This window comes from Antechinus flavipes, chromosome 4 (genome assembly GCF_016432865.1).
Source record: "Antechinus flavipes isolate AdamAnt ecotype Samford, QLD, Australia chromosome 4, AdamAnt_v2, whole genome shotgun sequence".
Taxonomy (NCBI): domain Eukaryota; kingdom Metazoa; phylum Chordata; class Mammalia; order Dasyuromorphia; family Dasyuridae; genus Antechinus; species Antechinus flavipes.
In genome coordinates this window covers 312576713-312594544 of record NC_067401.1, presented here as the reverse complement: position 1 = coordinate 312594544, position 17832 = coordinate 312576713, and the positions used below count along the sequence as shown (strand labels likewise).

The 17832-nt window shown below is 33.8% G+C and overlaps 1 protein-coding gene across 1 annotated transcript in view; it reads right to left on the bottom strand.

Moving 5' to 3' along the window:
* Positions 1-17832, bottom strand: part of LAMA2 (laminin subunit alpha 2) — a 770763-nt gene that overhangs the window by 173607 nt on the left and 579324 nt on the right. Inside the window, exons 31-32 of the mRNA XM_051997719.1 lie at positions 9608-9732; positions 1741-1827 (exon numbers count right to left, since the gene is read on the bottom strand). Coding sequence (XP_051853679.1) covers positions 1741-1827; positions 9608-9732 — 212 coding nt within the window. The remainder of the gene's footprint in view (positions 1-1740; positions 1828-9607; positions 9733-17832) is intronic.

Sequence of the window (17832 nt, the reverse complement as noted above, 5' to 3'; positions counted from 1 at the left end):
CTAGTACATACACAGTAAATATAAACTATCATATAATATATACACACACACACATATATATAGAAATGTAAACATATATATGTATATATATATATACATATATATGTGTGTGTGTGTATATATATATATATACGCATATGCATATATGTACTTCTTACTTGGCTTTGAAGGATAAACATTTAGCACCCTTAAAGTCCAAATATTACAAATAATTTTCAATGTAAATATGACTATAATTAGCTAATCCAAAGAGCTTCTGAGATATGTAATGTTGTTTAGTTGAGCTGCTCAGTGTTCTCACAGAAATTAATTGGCATAGAAAGCACTAATGACAGCTATAGTGCAGGAAATATTTATTTTGAGATTTTCAATGGCCATTGAAATTGACCATTGTCTAGAATAGCTAAGAGGCAGTGGGATGAAGGAGGATTGTGACTTGCCCTGAGAGTCATAAAAATTTGAGTCTAAGTTAAACTTCCACACATATTTGATGCCAAAATACTTAAATTCTCAGTGACCCAGAACTCTTCAACATTATATGTTGAATAACTATTGCTGATTTGAATTGGTAGTATGAATTTCTTCACTAGGAATTTCCTATACCAATGAAATCACACAGATCTAGCTTTAAAAATTCAGAAATTGTCTATATTTGGGCCTGTAAACCCCCATCAAAGGAAAGTATGGTGATGGAGAAGAAGGGGATCTCACAAAGATTATATTAGAGAAAACACAAAATAATTAGCTCTTCTGTCTTCTACATCACCTAAGCATTTTTAGGCAAGATATTGTACTTGTCAAAATATTGACCAATAATGTCTACATTTTGAGCTAGACAAAAGGTAGGCTATTTTACTCTGAAATTCAACATTCTTTCACTGTCTTCAGCAATGATTTCTTGGTAAGTCCAAGCCTAATAGGGAAGCAATGTGATACACTTCAAAGTGCATTGATTCTGGAGGCACAGAGGACTTGAGTTCAAATCCTTCCTCTGATACCTGGTACTAGTATGACTTTGGGCAGATTCTTCATCTTTAAAATGAGGGAGATGGTATATGAAGCCTCTGAGATATCTTCTAGAATTAAATCTATAATTTTATGATCCTATGAAATGACTAGATTTTCATTTTTCTTAATTTGCAGAGTTTTAAAATGGCCTTAACCCTCTTAAAGATAACCACCGTAGAAATTATCAATGTTTGTGAAAGGTCTGAGCTACTTTTAAAAAGTACAAATATTTGCTAGTTTGCTAGCTCTGTGAATAAAAGGATATTGTCTTAAGTTTTCCCTCCCTTTCAACACGACATATTGTTCTGTATATAGGTATCATTATATCATATTATGTTGTTATATGATAGTATATATTACAGTATCTATATTATATAGGTAATTCATTTTTATCAAATGAATTAATGAGTTGTATATTCCCACAGAGATGAATTATATATATTTGAAAACATTATTTAAACCACTGATTAAAATAATAAACTTTCTGCTTCCTTTCTAGAACATAGCACATAGGTACATGATAAATATTTGATCAATGCATGAATATGATTTGTATTTTGTCATAGTGCTGAATATTAATATATTAATTGCTATCAATAAGTTGATAGCACATAACTGATCAGTGACTATTAGTCATTGATGAACATGGAGGATGTTATATTTCTATTCTGATCCTTTATCACGTCAGTTCCACATCATGATCTTTCTGGTGTTTCTCTCATTTATTATTACCTTTCACAATATTGGCCTTCATATCCACGTGGGCAAGCTGTACATCGATAGTCATCGAGTCCTTCTGAGATGCAAGAAGGGCTAAAACTGAAGAGGAACAGGGTGACAAAAAAAGGGAAAAAATTTATGAAAGAATTTTTTCACATCAACAAGTCGTGTTTCTCATCTTCAAAGTAAGTCTCATCAGTGGGAATTCTTGAATTTATTCTAGAAATGCACAAAAATGTATGACCCTTTTAGAAAGCACAACTCAATATTGCCTAAACATTCTAGGTTTTTATAGCTCTAATTATTCCAAAGTTTTTCTGTATATAACTAGACTAAAATTGTTTTTTCTGCAACTTTCATTCATTGCTACTAATTCTTTTCACTCTTGAGTCAAGGAGAACAAGGAGAATCCTCAGGTGACATCTGTTTATATTTTTGAAGACTGCTATCTTGTCATATTCCTTTCTTTCAAATAATTCTTGCCCAGATGAAATATGATCATTTCCTTCAATTTGATCCTTACTTGGTTTTCAGTAGAGACCCCTCAAAATTCTTATTGCTTTCCACCAAGTATTTGACTTTATCACTAATTTTCCAAAAATTTGGCATCCAAAACTGCATACAGTTTTCAGATGAGGTTTGATCAATGTAAGATAGAGTGGGACTTTAGCTTCTTTTATTCAGGACCATTTAATTCTTTTCTTGATATCCATTATCTAGCACAGTACATGGCACATCACCAGCCCTTCATAAATGCTTATTTATTGAATTTAAGGATGCTAGGCTTTTCTAACTGCAACCTAAATTTACTTTAAGCTGTTTCAGCTGCCTTGGGGCATGGTTTACTATATTGAGCTTGCAATCCACCAATAAATAAGACCAGATCTCTCACATTCCTGTCTAGGCATGCTTCCTCCACTCTGTATTTGTGAACATGTACATTGTACTTTGCAGCTTTCAAAAGTAGGCTTATATCACCACAGATGTACTGAATCAGATTTGTTCCAGGATTTCTTGTTATTAAAAAAAAAAAAACTATCCTAGTTGATACCACTGGATGAAAATGTCAGTCAATGACCATTTATTAAGTATCTCTTATGTTTTAGGCATCATAATAAGTCTTAAGGATATGAAAAAGGCAAAAAGGTAGTGCCTGTTTTTGTACAACTATGTACAAATAAGATATGTACATGATACCCTAAAATAATCTTAGAATAAAGCACTATTAGTATCAAGAGGACAAACTTCTTATGGAAGATAGAATTTTAGTTAGGATTTGAGGGAATCCAAGGAAGACAGGAGGGAGAGAAGAGGAAGAAGATACATCTGTTTTGGATATTTTTTGTTTCCAGCTCCCCCCCGCCCAATATAAGTATAAATATGGGCATTGTGGTATATAAAGGGACCTGGCAAAGAAGCTACAGTTTCTTTGGCTTTTGCTTTAATGGGTAAAAACCTGGAGAGTGATTTCTTTGACCTATTTGCCTGCCTACTTTCAAAGAAAGTAACTATAGAATCAAGAAAGCAACATAGTCAGTTGGGGTTTTCATATAGGAAAACAATCCATGTAGTTAGGTAGCAAAATGGTGCAATGCTCCCAATTCCATTCTGTTTATGCAGTTTCTGCATAAACTTATTAGTGCTGAAAAAGCAACAGAACTCCTCATTGGTATACTGCAGTCAGCGTCTTACTTTAATTCACTTATAATGCATTAAATCAATAGTGCTTAAATAAATAATAAAATTACACCTTTGCCAAAAATGTAAACAAATTGATCTATTACTCATGAACTCATTATTCAACACATTTTTCAGTTATATAAAAACAGATCCACAAACTCATAAGCAACTCATTCCATCTAGCTTTTCAGCTTATCTGTTTGAAGCTGAGTGATCATTAATTTAAAAAAAAAATCCTCACAACTTAAGATTTTTTAGAGTAAATTTTTGAAAGGGAGACATAATTAGGTTTTGTCCCTTTTGAATAAATGCCTGTCCCACAGCTCTTAAAAGAACATCCTCTTCTTATATATTTGATGTATAGAGTTCTGTAGTTCTTCTGGAATTATGTATCATACAATGTCTGGTTCTATTTTTTCTTATAAATAAGAATTATGAAAGTAGACATGAAAATAATCTCTTGTGTGTGAGATTAACATTTTTCAAAGCCACATAATAAAAATAAATAAAAACAATAAAAAAAAGATTCCTATAATTAAATCCTAATCTCAAGGAGGAATGATATGGTTAAGCAGCTAGTGTGTAAGAAAAGGGCAATTCTTTGCTCGAGGGAGAAGTCAGATTTTGAGTTGGAAGGAGGGCAAGATAAATGAAACAGAAAAGGTTTCTACAGAGCATACAATTCAAATAGCCTGTACAAGACCAAGATACAAACTATTGGAGAACCAGGAAGCTGACCATTTGTTCAGTTGCCAAAATGTGGGTCTTTGTTTTGTAGCATTTTCTAGTATTTCCTAACCCCCTACCTCCTTGTGTTCGTGTGAGAGAGAACAGAGTCTATTCTGCCTCTCTTTCTCCTGAAAAGCCCCATCTCAGTTAGATAGATAGGATTGGGTAGAAAGATGACAGTGGAAAAGTCATGAGCCCTGGAGTGAGGGTGACTGAAATTCAAATCTGGTCTGACACTTACACTCACTAGCTATGTGACCTGGTCAAGTCACTTAACTCCAAGTGCCTTGCCAAAAAGGGAAAAAAAAGCGATATTAATAGAAAACTGGGATCATAACCATCTCTTTCCTTAGGAGATCTTTAAACATCTATACTCATGGGATTGTTGGAAAGTTGTCAATAATTCTGAAGGAAAGACAAGTTGGACTGATTAACTTGCCCTGCCTTTGTATCCACACCAATGTAAGCCATTATATACCAGAAGTAACCTTGTTACTTCTGTAGACTGCCAGTGTCTTAGACAGTGTATAAAATCTACTGGACTTTGTTACAGTAGTCTTATATTCTCTAATCCAGGTATAATATTCTGCAAGTTCTTTGAAAATAATACTACATTTTCCATTGTTAGACCTTTGTACTAGCTCTTCCTCATTCTTAAAGGGCTCTGTCCCTTCAAGTCCATCTCAGTTTCCTCTAGGACTCAGTTCAAATCATATCTGATAGAAGAGGCCTTTTCCAATGCTTATTGCTCAGTCGTTTTCAGTACAACTCTTTATGACCCTATTTGGAGTTTTCTTGGCAAAGATACTGGCATAGCTTGACATTTCTCTCTCAAGATCATTTTACAGATGAGGAAACTGAGGCAAACAAGGTTAAATGACTTTTCTAGCCTCACATAACTAAATGTTTGAGGTAATATTTGAACTCAAGAATATGAGTCTTCCTGAATTTAGGCCTGGAGGTCTATCCATTGTACCACCTATAGCTGACCTAATCCCCCACATTGCTAAAGCTTTCTCTTTTCAGATTAGCTTTAATGTACTATCTATGTAGCTTCAAGGCATCAAATTATTTATCAGTGGTCTCCTTTCATTAGAATAAACTTTTCTAAAGTCCAGGGACTGTTTTGCCTTTCTTAGTGTTCCTCAGTATTTAACATAGTGCCCAGCATGTAATAATAAATGTTTCCTGACTGACTCTATTCTTCTTGCCCATTCATCATAATAAGCAGTGATGAATGAGGAAGGTAGAGTTCAGAATTAAGTGGAGATTTCTATAGTAAAGGACATTTCCTTTGCTACAATAGAAAGTAGACTAGGTTTTGAGTGAGGAGCTATTGGTCACAGGAATGACTATCAATGATTGGTCAATTATCTACCATGTTTTTTTCAAATTTTAGTCAGATCTGGTGATGTAAAGATTGTGGAAAGACTAGAAGATCTGGTTTTCTAAAATGGCTTCCTGGGAATTCAGTTGTACCAAATTTATGTATTAATTTGACTGTTTGTAATATGTCAGGAGTAATTCAGTAAATGTTTAACAATTAGCTCTTTGAAAAAAAATAATGATCTACTTTTAAGATTAATTTTTATTATTAAATTTTTCTCTTCCACTTTCTTAAGTCTAAGCAGGCAGCAAAATGATAAATCAAGCTCTATTTTATATGTTCTCTATTTCCAAAGGTATAAGTTTCTCACACTGAGATTTACAAGTTGCCAATGGTCATAGGAGCTAGGAAGCATAGAATGGAGGAGTGAAACTATAGGTGGAAATAACTAACCTTGAAGAATATATTGAGGTGGACAAATGCTATGAAATATAACATCAGTATAAGGCATAATCATCCTAATGGTAGGAAGTATAGCACTTAAGATACTTTTCTAAGGAATGGTTTGTGTACTGTTTGTCTATTAGAAAAGTGACACTATGCAATGAAAAGACATATTTACTGTAGAGGCTATGAACAGTCCAGAAGTATGAAATAAAATGGGTGCTACTGCTGGAGGGCATACCACACAGAGAGACACTTCCTATATGAATAAATAAGTGGTTTTGTCTATGGTGAAAGGTCCCATACAGGGGATCTCTCTTGTTAAGAGTGTCTCTTGCCAAGGGACCTATATGTGCCAAAATGTTTGTGGCAGCCCTATTTGTAGTGGCTAGAAGCTGGAAAATGAAAGGATGTCCATCAATTGGAGAATGGTTGAGTAAATTGTGGTATATGAATGTTATGTTATATTATTGTTCTGTAAGGAATGACCAGCAGGATGAAAACAGAGAGGACTGGCGAGACTTACATGAACTGATGCTGAGTGAAATGAGCAGAACCAGGAGATCATTATATACCTCAACAACGATACTGTTTGAGCATGTATTCTGATGGAAGTGGACCTCTTCAATAAAGAGAGCCTTAATTGATCAAAGATGGACAGAAGCAGCTACACCCAGAGAAAGAACACTGGGAAATGAATATAAACTGCTTGCATTTTTGTTTTTCTTCCCGGGTTATTTATACCTTTTGAATTCAATTCTCCCTGTTTGAAACTGTTCAGTTCTACACACATATATTGTATCTAGGATATACTGCAACCCATTCAACATGTAAAGGACTCTTGCCATCTGGGGGAAGGGGTGGAAGGAGGAAGGGGAAAAATCGGAACAGAAGTGAATGCAAGGGATAATGCTGTAAAAATTACCCTGGCATGCGTTCTATCAATAAAAAGTTATTTAAAAAAAAGAGTGTCTCTTGCCACCAATATGGCATAATACTATATAGATGGGGCAAATCTATTATGAAATGTAACATTTTTGTTATCCTAGGATCAGAGATGTTGCAGCAATGCCATTAGTTGCTCCACTGGGTTCTTGTACATATTAATACATTCGTTACACTCACAAATAACAATGTAAGTTATTGCATTGGCCCATTGTAGCAGGAATAGAATACTATTCATCAAATCTTACTATTAGGAATCATAGAACCAATCTCATAATTGGAATGGACTTTTACAGGTTACCTAGTCAAATCTAATCCCTAAACAGGAAACCCATTGGCAACATATGTGCAAATCTTTTTTAAAATTTATGACATAATTCTATTACCTCCTTTTAAAAATGTTGTATTCTATTTGAGGTAGATATATCTTTCCATAATCATATTTCAATCATGAGTCTCACCTTATTAGGTATCTTAATGATACCTAGAAGGATAAATTAACATCTTTGTAGACATCTGGTTTATTAGCCACTTGTACAGAACATCTGAGACCATGGGTTTTATTGCTAGTTTTCTCCATGAGTTTTATTTCCTGTGAATTTTTGATCCTTTGCTGTTTGACTTCAACCTAGATTGTGCCTTCTGCCTGATTTGTTAGCTATGCACAGATGGGTTATTGTTTGGTTAGTAAGAGTTCAGGGCAGCAAGGTTGCATAGGGTCTGAATTCAGAAAGAGTCATATTCCTGAATTCAAATCTGGTCTCAAATACCCATTAATTCATGTGACACAGGGCAGGTAATTTCATCCTGTTTGCCTCAGTTTCCTCATCTACAAAATGAACTAGAGAAGGAAATGGCAAACCACCCAGTATCTCTGCCAAGAAAACCCCAAATGGAGTCATAAAGAGGTAGACACAATTGAAAAATGTTTGAACAACAACTAAAACAATTCAGGACCCCATCTAACACTAACCTTCTAATAGACATGGTGTATTACCTGCTTGGAAGGCAGAGAACTGATCCTGCGGAGGAACATCTCAAACCTGCTGCTAGAAGATTAATTCTAATAATTCTGGTTGAATTTTAATGGCTTTAAGATTTATATTGTAGAAGAGGCTCACGTGCCATGACTTATCTATCAGGTATATAAATTCAGGCTTTCATGACAGTGCATCTACACTACCCATTTTGATGGCTGGTAATGTAAGTGATGGTGACCTTGAAATTTCTGGAAAAAAAAATAGTTCCCAGGGGATCTGGTGTTAATTGAACTGCCAGGCAGCTGGAAATTTCTTGAGGATGAAGTGAACAAAATTGAGATACTTTACCTCCAAAAGAAAATGCCTGTATGCCTTAATGTAACTTTAACCATGAACAGCTCCCAAAGCTGACTCACTGAACTAGTCAACTTGTGAGAGAATTATTCACAGTTCAAGGTCATAGAGATCAGAGTGGCCTTTGGAGACAATGGCCCACATGGTAATTCTGGATGAAGCCGCCTCCATGATGAACTGTTCCTGAGGATGCAGGGATATCAGGGAGGATACTTAGATCATTTTGCAGTTTGTACCCGTCTCTGGTATCTACTCTATAGCATCACAATATTTTAGAAAGTCATGGAGTCTGGAGTGAGAAAGATTCATCTTCCTGAATTCAAATCTATATTTTTAGAATTTTAGAGTTAGGACTTTAGAAGCCATCTAATCCAACCCTCTAACTTTACAAATGAGGTATGACCCTTTTCTAGGGTCATACAATTAGTATGTGTCAGTCAGGAGATTGAATCCAATTTATTTTGACTCCAGGGCTAGTTCTCTCTTCACTATACCATAATGCCTATCTTGTAATAATAGCTGGAATTTATACAACATCTTAAGGATGCGAAAACATTTTACATATTTTATCTCATTTGAATTTTGTATGGGGTAGGTGTTATATCACCATCCTCACTTAATGGGTGAGAATACCAAGAATGAGAGGTTATTTTAAGTGATGTGCCTTGAATCATACAGCTATGTAATATGTGAGGCAGGATTTGAATTCTACTCCAGCACTCTGGAATGTTAATGCAATTTACCTCATCAATAAGAACAGAAACTCTCAGTGGAAAGATGAATAAAAACCTGTGAGAATTGATTCCATTCTAAATAAATACTAACTGATCACATGAAACAACATATGGAACTGCTCTAGCTTCCCTGCTTATGAGAGCAGAATATTACTTGGTGATAATTTTTGTCCATCAAACATCACTTTTATTAGTGATTACCCTGATTTGGAATATAAAATAAAATCTTCATCTTCTAATACTACTGTTTTCATTACCTACTGACAAATGTAGACACTAAGCAAAGGCAGTAATAATAGAAAAGGGTAGGTACAATTATGCAAAAGTAAGATGAATCTTTAAGTGATTACTTTATGTTATAATGGAAAGATTCTTGCACATGGGTAAATTATATTTCTTGCCCACCTCCTTTCTATAAATGTATCATCTGCTGTTCTTTATTTATCAAATGTTAATTTAAAAGGGAGCAATTACTGACCCACAACTAGATCATACAGGGAAAAATTATGAAAAAAAATAACTACAAATGTGTTATACTTTCATATAATTAATTGTGTTAATAGCTTATTATATCCAGCCTGAGATTTGCTCATTTGACCTCAAACATTTGGGTCCTAGGCATAGTCTATTAGCAACAGAATAGAGTTTTCACTAATTTGGAAAGGGGTTCTCTTTGTTATACTTACTTGTTGCTAGAAGTGATGAGTGGGCAGGCACATTGTCGACAATCATTTGGCAATCCTTTGACAGTTCCATAGTATCCAATAGCACATCTTTCACAGAAATCACCAGCAGTGTGATGCTGACAGTTCTATAAAGGAGAAAGGGGTACAAGGTTTGACACTGAATATTAACAAAAATTAAGACAATTCTATTTCCAGTCTAAGGAAATGATTAAATTGTCTCAGATAAGTTTTTGTTAAAAACATTGACAAATGTATTTCAGTAATTTTTGACATGAACAACTTTCAAAGGAGCTTTCTGCTTTGAATAGTAAAAGAAGTTATGTTATTGTATCTGCATTGACAATGAGCAAAAAACAATGACCCATGAATGAAATGACTTACTCCTGTGGAGTTATTCTCTTTGTCTACTTTGGTTACTGTCCCAGGCTATCTCTTGTTTAATTATGATGATGCATGTCAAGAATTTTAAAGCTCCAACATTTGGTCCTAGATGTTTTTTCTACCATTGAATTAGTTTTATTCCACTGGTATACAGGATTTTTCTTAAAATGGAAATGGACCATGATCATTCTAGCCTATACATATTATTTTCCACATTTAGTGGCAAGTGCTTTTCTAACTTAGTGTTAATGTAGTAAATCAGAACTGAGCTTAGGGCATAAAAAGAGGTAACTTGTATACAACTAAATGAGATTTATTGAAACCTATCCTTTAGAGATTACTAGACTATCAGGAAAACTAGAATTAGAATGTGCTGAAATTTTATAGTTTAACTCTTGAATTGGGTATCTGTTAGGAACAGATTAATTTAAATGTATGTCTTATTGTGAGGGGAGCAACTAATATGGCTCTTTCCCTTTTTATATAGAAAAGATGCCATCTCTGGCACTTCAATGATGTTTCACAGTTTCTTGCTTCTCATGGATTTCTATGGCTATGAATGGTGGGAAAGCAGTCTTATCTGTTTTGTTTTCTCCAAAATTCATGCTTTGTGATCCTTAAGTGCTGCAACTGATTGAGCAAGTGAAGGAAGCAGAAAAGGAAGAGGAAGAGAGAGAGTCAGACTCATTTCATAGTTGACTGAAAATTTATTGGTTCTTTTCTTAAAGAGACTAGAGCTTACTCTGATGGCCAGTTTTCCAGAGTCTAAGGTCTCATTGCATGGCTGGTCACAAGCTGATAAGACCCCTTATATCAAAAAAAGATACCAATAAGAATTTCATGGGCTAAATTTCTGATTTAAATTAATTATCCTAAGCCAGCTTTCAGAACCTAACCATAAAACATAGTTGCAGTATTGATCTTAATATTAGAAGAAAGTGGGAAGTTATGTGCCTCAATTATCAATATAGTTATACACAAATGGATATAGCGATGTATTCTTTTTTTGTCAATCTAATCTGTCTTCAGTAGCAAATACATTTTATAGGGAAGGGAAGGGTCAGGGCAGCAAATAAGATATTATGAACAACCTTTTCAAACATATTAGACCACCAATTTTTTTTATTTAATTTGAATATTCTTTTTAAATATGACTAGATAACCTTCCTTCCAATTACCAAAATTCTGTTATTGTATGAATTGTGGAAATCATAATTTAATGAACTTTGTCTCAAAACATCATGCAGTTTGTGTAGGGATTAGCACTGGATAGGCTTATAATAAGAATACATGATAACCCAGTACCAATTACTTCTTTTTCTTCTCCTTCTCTTTCACATGGGATAATTTTGATCTTATAAATGAAATAACTAATTATTATATTAGGACCAAGGTTTTTTTCCCTTTTCTGCTTTGTCATCCAGAAACCAGCCAGTATGGGAATTTTTTTTTAGAAATTTACTTGGGTTAAGATCTAATCAGTTAGTAAAAGAAATTCTAAATATGGACTAATAGGTGCTGCTCATTGAGTTTGCCCAGATAGGCCTAGGGAAAGGTTGATTCTCCCTATCATCAAGACAAGTAATATAGAAATTGATGTCTCTGACCAAAATTCAAATGATCTAAATTTTGTATCTGAAGACCTTTATTTTCATATAGCCTACCTATTATTGTATTAGCTAATCTGAGTTGATTGCTACCCCTCGTCACTATTCTTTTGAAGGGCATATAAATCGTCTCCACTGCCATTAGGGATCTTGGATTTAAGAGAGATGGCCGAATTATCATTCTTTTATTAATAATCTGCTGACCTTATTAATAAAATGATTAAATTACCCAGAAACTCTCTTGAACTTTTTAAACATCACATAGAGATCATTTAATCTAACTAAATGACCTTATTTTATAGATAATGAAATTGAAATAAGGAGAAACAAAATGGCTTACCTAACGTAGCACAGATAGAAACTATGCCAAAATTTGAATACCAGTTTCTCTGACTCCAAATCCAGTATTTTTCCCACTGTACCATTCTACCTAAGTGGTAAATTGATCAATAATCTTTTTTAAAACAGAAGTATGAATCAGAATAGAAAAGGCAAACAATTTAGGGGATTGATATCCATATATTCAAAATCATGCCTGGGTAAAGCCAAGATATTGCTAAAATCTCCTTTATGGGTTGGTTTGATGGAACTTCTGCATTTGAGCTAAAAGATTTCAGTTTCTATTATTCCTTTTATCTCATTAAAATTTTTTACCTATATTGAATTTAAACCATATCCTGATAATTGTTTGAGAAAGTTTCCATGAAATGAATTATCTTTTTCATGTACATTTAAGAGAAATCTAAATAACTTGAAGTCTTTCACATTTAACAAGTGATTGACATGGTGTTTTGTATGACTCTTTTGTTGACTAAAAAAGCCAATTCTATTTAGGAGTGATGACTATAGATTTAAGGTCCTATTTTTTACATTCTGCCAAAATTGCCACTAAATTTATGTTTGTTTGTTTTTTGCCACAGAAATATATAACTGCTTACTGAGCCATAAAATGGTTATGCTTTACACTGGTGGAGGGTGTACTCACAAAGACATAATAATGAATCTATACAGTGTCAAATGTTTTTAACTCTTATAATTGAAGAGAGCTTTCTCATGATCAGAATATTGTACTTTCAAAGAGGGTGCCAGTGCTACACTTTACATCATACAAGTACCAATTATATATATTTTTGGAATCATAATATTTATTTTTGAGACATGATCAGTCTAACAAAGTTGAATGCCAGGGTTTCTCTTCCAGTGGTATTACTTATCTGGTCATGCTGCTATATTCAAAATCTTTTTTTGCTATTTTATAGGTATTATTTTATACTTTACATGAAACTAGTCAAGCTTTCTTATATGATAGTAGCACAACATTAATATTTCACAGCCCTATAGTAGAATCGTAAACAATATAATATGATTTGTTTCATTTTGATACTTGTTTTGGTATCATGGTCTTTCACAAATATCTATTCATCTGTCCCAAGGAAGTACTCATTTTCATTGGCCAATTATTCCTTCTCCTAGGGCCACAATGTAAGAGATGACACTCCTAAAATAAGCAACACTTCTCTATGAATTGTAATGAGAAATTATAGAGTAGCATGACAGGCGATGTGTATGTGTTATCAGTTACATTTCTGAAGGACTTGTCTTTTTTTTTTCTCTTTACAAATCAGACCAAAGCAAAACATAGCTTGGACAAATTGATGGTATGGTTTTGTACACTCTTAGAATATGAACAAGGGCAATCTTGGAGACCTAAGGAGGCCTGAAAAATAGTTGTCAGCCTTTTGCTTTTGCTATCAGTGTATTGAAAACTAAACTGGTATTAACATTTGAGCCACAGTCGCTGAAGATAACATAGAAAATGGCTCAAAAAAATGATATGAATGAAAGTACTCAGGGGAGTTTGGTGCTATCACAGTAAAAGCATCTCTACTGTATCTACAACTTTTTTCATCGTTCTCTTCTGGAGTAAGTGAATGTTGTTAAACTTTACAGGACAGTCAATATTTTATGACATTCCCACATACCCACTTGGTTAACTTTATCAGCTCTTCTGGTTAAGTGCACAGACACACCACATAAATCATGATGCTATTCTTGACGCTTCTCCTTCACACTGACTTTCAGAGGAGGAGTGAACATGGTATTCTCCCTTAGGTAGAAAATGACTAGTAAACAAAACATTTATGTCACTGACATGTTACAATTGAAAACTCCCATTATAAAGGAGAATGAGAATCAAGTACTTGTGGCAATGGACTGGCTTTCCAAAATATTCAGGACACAACTGCCTTCTTGTTAGACTCTGAGATTCCCCAGGACAGAACAAAATTATACCCCTGGATGGGCTTCTAATTGAATAGGACTAAAACACACTGCACTTCTGGCTGCCATGAAGTCAAGCTTCCAGACACCACTGAGACACAATTGTCTCAATCGTCTTATTTTCCTAGGGTAGAGAAGTGGAAGATGTGCTGAGATCTTGAGGAACTGGTTGTGAATGAGACTTGGAAACTTCCAATAACCTATATTTTTCTTAAGAGTTTCTCCCATCTATTGATAATCTGGTCTGAATGCATCCCCACTGGTTAGCATACTTCCCCTATTACTTTCCCCAAATCAATGATATTGAAATCCTCCCCGATTGCTGAAAAGCAAGACCTCCTCCCTAATCACATGCCTTCATTGCTATCCACTTCAATCCTGTGCTGAAATGTCCCACTCCAGATCTTCCTGCCTTTTCCACTGTACTCTATAGAACTTATATTATCATTATAACACTTAATTTTTTTATATCTCTTCTTTTGCTCATTAGGACCTGGATTCCTTTCTTCATCTTCCCCTCATTGTATCTTCACTCACATCTCAACAGGTTTAGTGGGGCAGTCAGAATACTGGTTTCCAGTTGCCACTTCCAACATTTTCCTATATTACTATTATTCCTAACAATCTCTCCTTCTTTGAGATACACTTTCTTCAAACTTATAATGCAATTCAGATCCTGAAGAATATTATCTATTAATTCTCAGAACATTTCCCCTCCTCTCTCAATGAGTTCTGTGCTTTTGCTCATATTTTTCATTTCTGACTCAGTTGCTGCCCTCAAATAGGAAGATGAACATCCTGATATTCCCTCAAATATCTTAACTTTCCTTTAGTTTACTCAATATCCAAAGTCTAGTTATTTCTCTTCAGTTACATAGGGGTATTGCCACCCCTAAATTTTTCATCACTCATATGAATTCTACTTTCATATTAAAGACCTTTCAAATTCCTTTATAATCATATCTATCATTCCATCTCACTATATTCCTTATTACTCCTAAATTTATTATTCATCCTCAGCCTCCAAACTTTCCACTCTGACTACTAATTTTTTTATACCCTGCTATAGTTATATTCTTCTCATTTTCCAATATCAATTTCTTGGGAAACCAATTCAATTATGTTCTATGTTCTATTCTTGAAAGTATTGCTTCCTTGTTCTATCCGTTCATATCCTGTCAAACCCCAGCATTAGATGACTTCTGTCATCTGCCTCCTGTTATACTACCGTTATGAGTGGGGATAGAGGAATTCATACAACTAAGCTGACAGGGTTCACTACAAATTTGTATGATCTAATTTCAACTGGGTCTACATTGACAAAAGGCAATTCTGCTTTTCCCTAATCAATTTGCTATCACCACAGTGACTGTTCCAACCATTCTTTTTTCAAGCCTGAAATAGTAAACTCTTCCCTACCTTCTGAACTGAGAGTCATACTTTATACTTCACTGAAAAATCGAGGCAATTTGTTGTGAATTGCCATCTAATACCCCCCGACACTGCCCCTCATCATCTCCTTTATTTCAGTCTCTGATGAAAAGGCCTCTTCTCTTTTCATCAATCCTTAGAGATTCTCTTGTTTTTGTATTTCTACTCCTATTACTTAGCACAATGCATGACACATTATAAATACCTGATAAAAATTTTTCATTAATTCATTCCATTCATTTCATGCTTCTTGAAAATTGAAATCTTGGTGCCCTCAAAATGGTTTATTTTCACTTTCACTTCACTTGAATTCCCTGTGTCTATATTTGGTCTATTCTAGTTGTACTCATCTTTGTTCTTCATTTCTATCTGTTTATGTACCTCAGAGACCAAGGTATTAGAGTTCAAATCTGTTGATTCCACATAGCAATTTCTACCTTAAACTAGTATTACCTATGATTCTTATTTGTCCACTTGGCAAGGAAATCAAATGCTTAATGGTGAGGCATTTTCTAGGTTCATTTGGCTCACCATGTGTTGTTAATTGTTTTTGTTTTTTTAATTCCCATACAACTTAAACTTTTGTAGGAAGTAGTAAATGATGGTTCATAACAATGTTTTTTTTTTACTTCTATTTCAAGGTTTTTGTGTATAAATAACTTGTTTGACTATATCTGGTTGTAGCTGATTTAATTGGACATTTTTATCTTTGTGATTTATGCTTTTTTTCTAATTTCAAGTTGATTGTGATAAGTCTACAACTTGACTAGAGAAAAGTGATTTGGAAATCATTTAGAGACCAATCATTTTCTCTCTATAATGCTTTAATAAATTTCTTTATTTTTTCTTTGCATTATATATTTTGGCAAATACCATGTTTAGAACCTTATGAATCTTACTGAAGAAAATGTACAGATATGAAGCTTCTTATGAAATCTATTTAGTTCACCCCTAAGTTAAATATTACTATCATGATGTCAATAGTTCTCTTGAAGAACTAAGTACAGACAACAGCAACAATGTCTCTGACCCCTTTCATTTCTTACTCTAAACCATATTTCCCAGCACATTTTTACCACCTTTCTTTAATCCCAACTTTGCATTAAAGATATTCAGTATTATAGCATATGCTTATTTAGTTTAGAGGAACTTATTGAATTCTTTAGAGAATTTATCTGCTCTCTATAATACATGTTGATTGATTAGCTGATATGATCTTCAACTTTATTTTCTTGCTTTTTAAAAAAAATTGAATTTTGTTTAAGTTCAATATGAACACTACAGAATCGTGAAAATATTTTGGGTTGCTTTTGGATACATAATTAAATCAATTCTACTAAATAAAACAAGTACTTTATTTTCTTCTACAAAGAGAATGTGTGAATTCTATTTTCCAAGTGAATGTGTGAACCTTCTTTATACATTTTTTTTTGAGTTGGGATTACATGTATTTATTTATTATTTATTTTTGAGAGAACTCTAATAGTATTTTCTTTTTCCAAATATATGTGAAGATAGTTTTCAGCATTCATTTCTGTAGCATTTTGAGTGCCAAATTTTTCTTCCTCTTTCCTTTCCCATGACAGCAAGCAAACATAGATTAAACTTGTGCAGTCCTTTGAAATATTTTCATATTTGGCATGTTATTCAAGAAAAATTAGACAAAAAGAAAAAAAAAACATAAGAAACAAAAAGTAAAAAAAAAGAAAAAAAATGAAAGTATTATGCTTCAATTCACATTCAGTCTCCATAGTTCTATCTCTGGATAGGGATAGAATTTTCCATGTTAGGGTTATATTTAGAGACAAAAATGGTATAATAGATTCAGTAGTACACTGACATGTGGATCATTACTGAGGATCTCATATTATAATACAGTAATTAAATTAATATTAATTAACAACATAAAAATAATGTGATTCTTAATACTTTTTTTCTTTGTTTTCTAGCACTATTTCAATTTTACTGCACAAATTTTACATTTTTCTCCATTTCATGGTTTGTTGTTGACAAAATATTTATCATCTAGTGGTGATAAGAGAGAGGGATAATTCTTTAGTTTTGTTCACATAGAAAAGACGTAAATTAGAAGCTTTTTTTTTGTCATGACAAAGAATGCCAGGGGATCCATTCTGCTGATTATGCCTTTTATTATTATAAGGTCACCTTCATGACATGCCCTAAGAAGGGTGTGTGTGTGTATGTGTGTATGTGTGTGTGTGTGTGTGTGTGTGTGTGTGTGTGTGTGTTGTGTCCAACTCTTTGTAACCTCATTAGGGGTTTTCTTGTCACAGATGATATACTGATTTGCCATTTCCTTCTCATTGAGAAAAACAGGGTGAAGTGATTTGCCAGTCTTGAACTCAGGAAGATGATTCTTTTTGACTCCAAATTTGGCTTTCTATTTGCCACCTAGCTTTTCCCCAAGTGGGAGGTAGTACTGTATAACAGAAAGATGATTTCATTTGGCATCAGAGAACCTGGATTCAAATTTAATCTTTGTTACCTATTACTTATTTAGTCTTG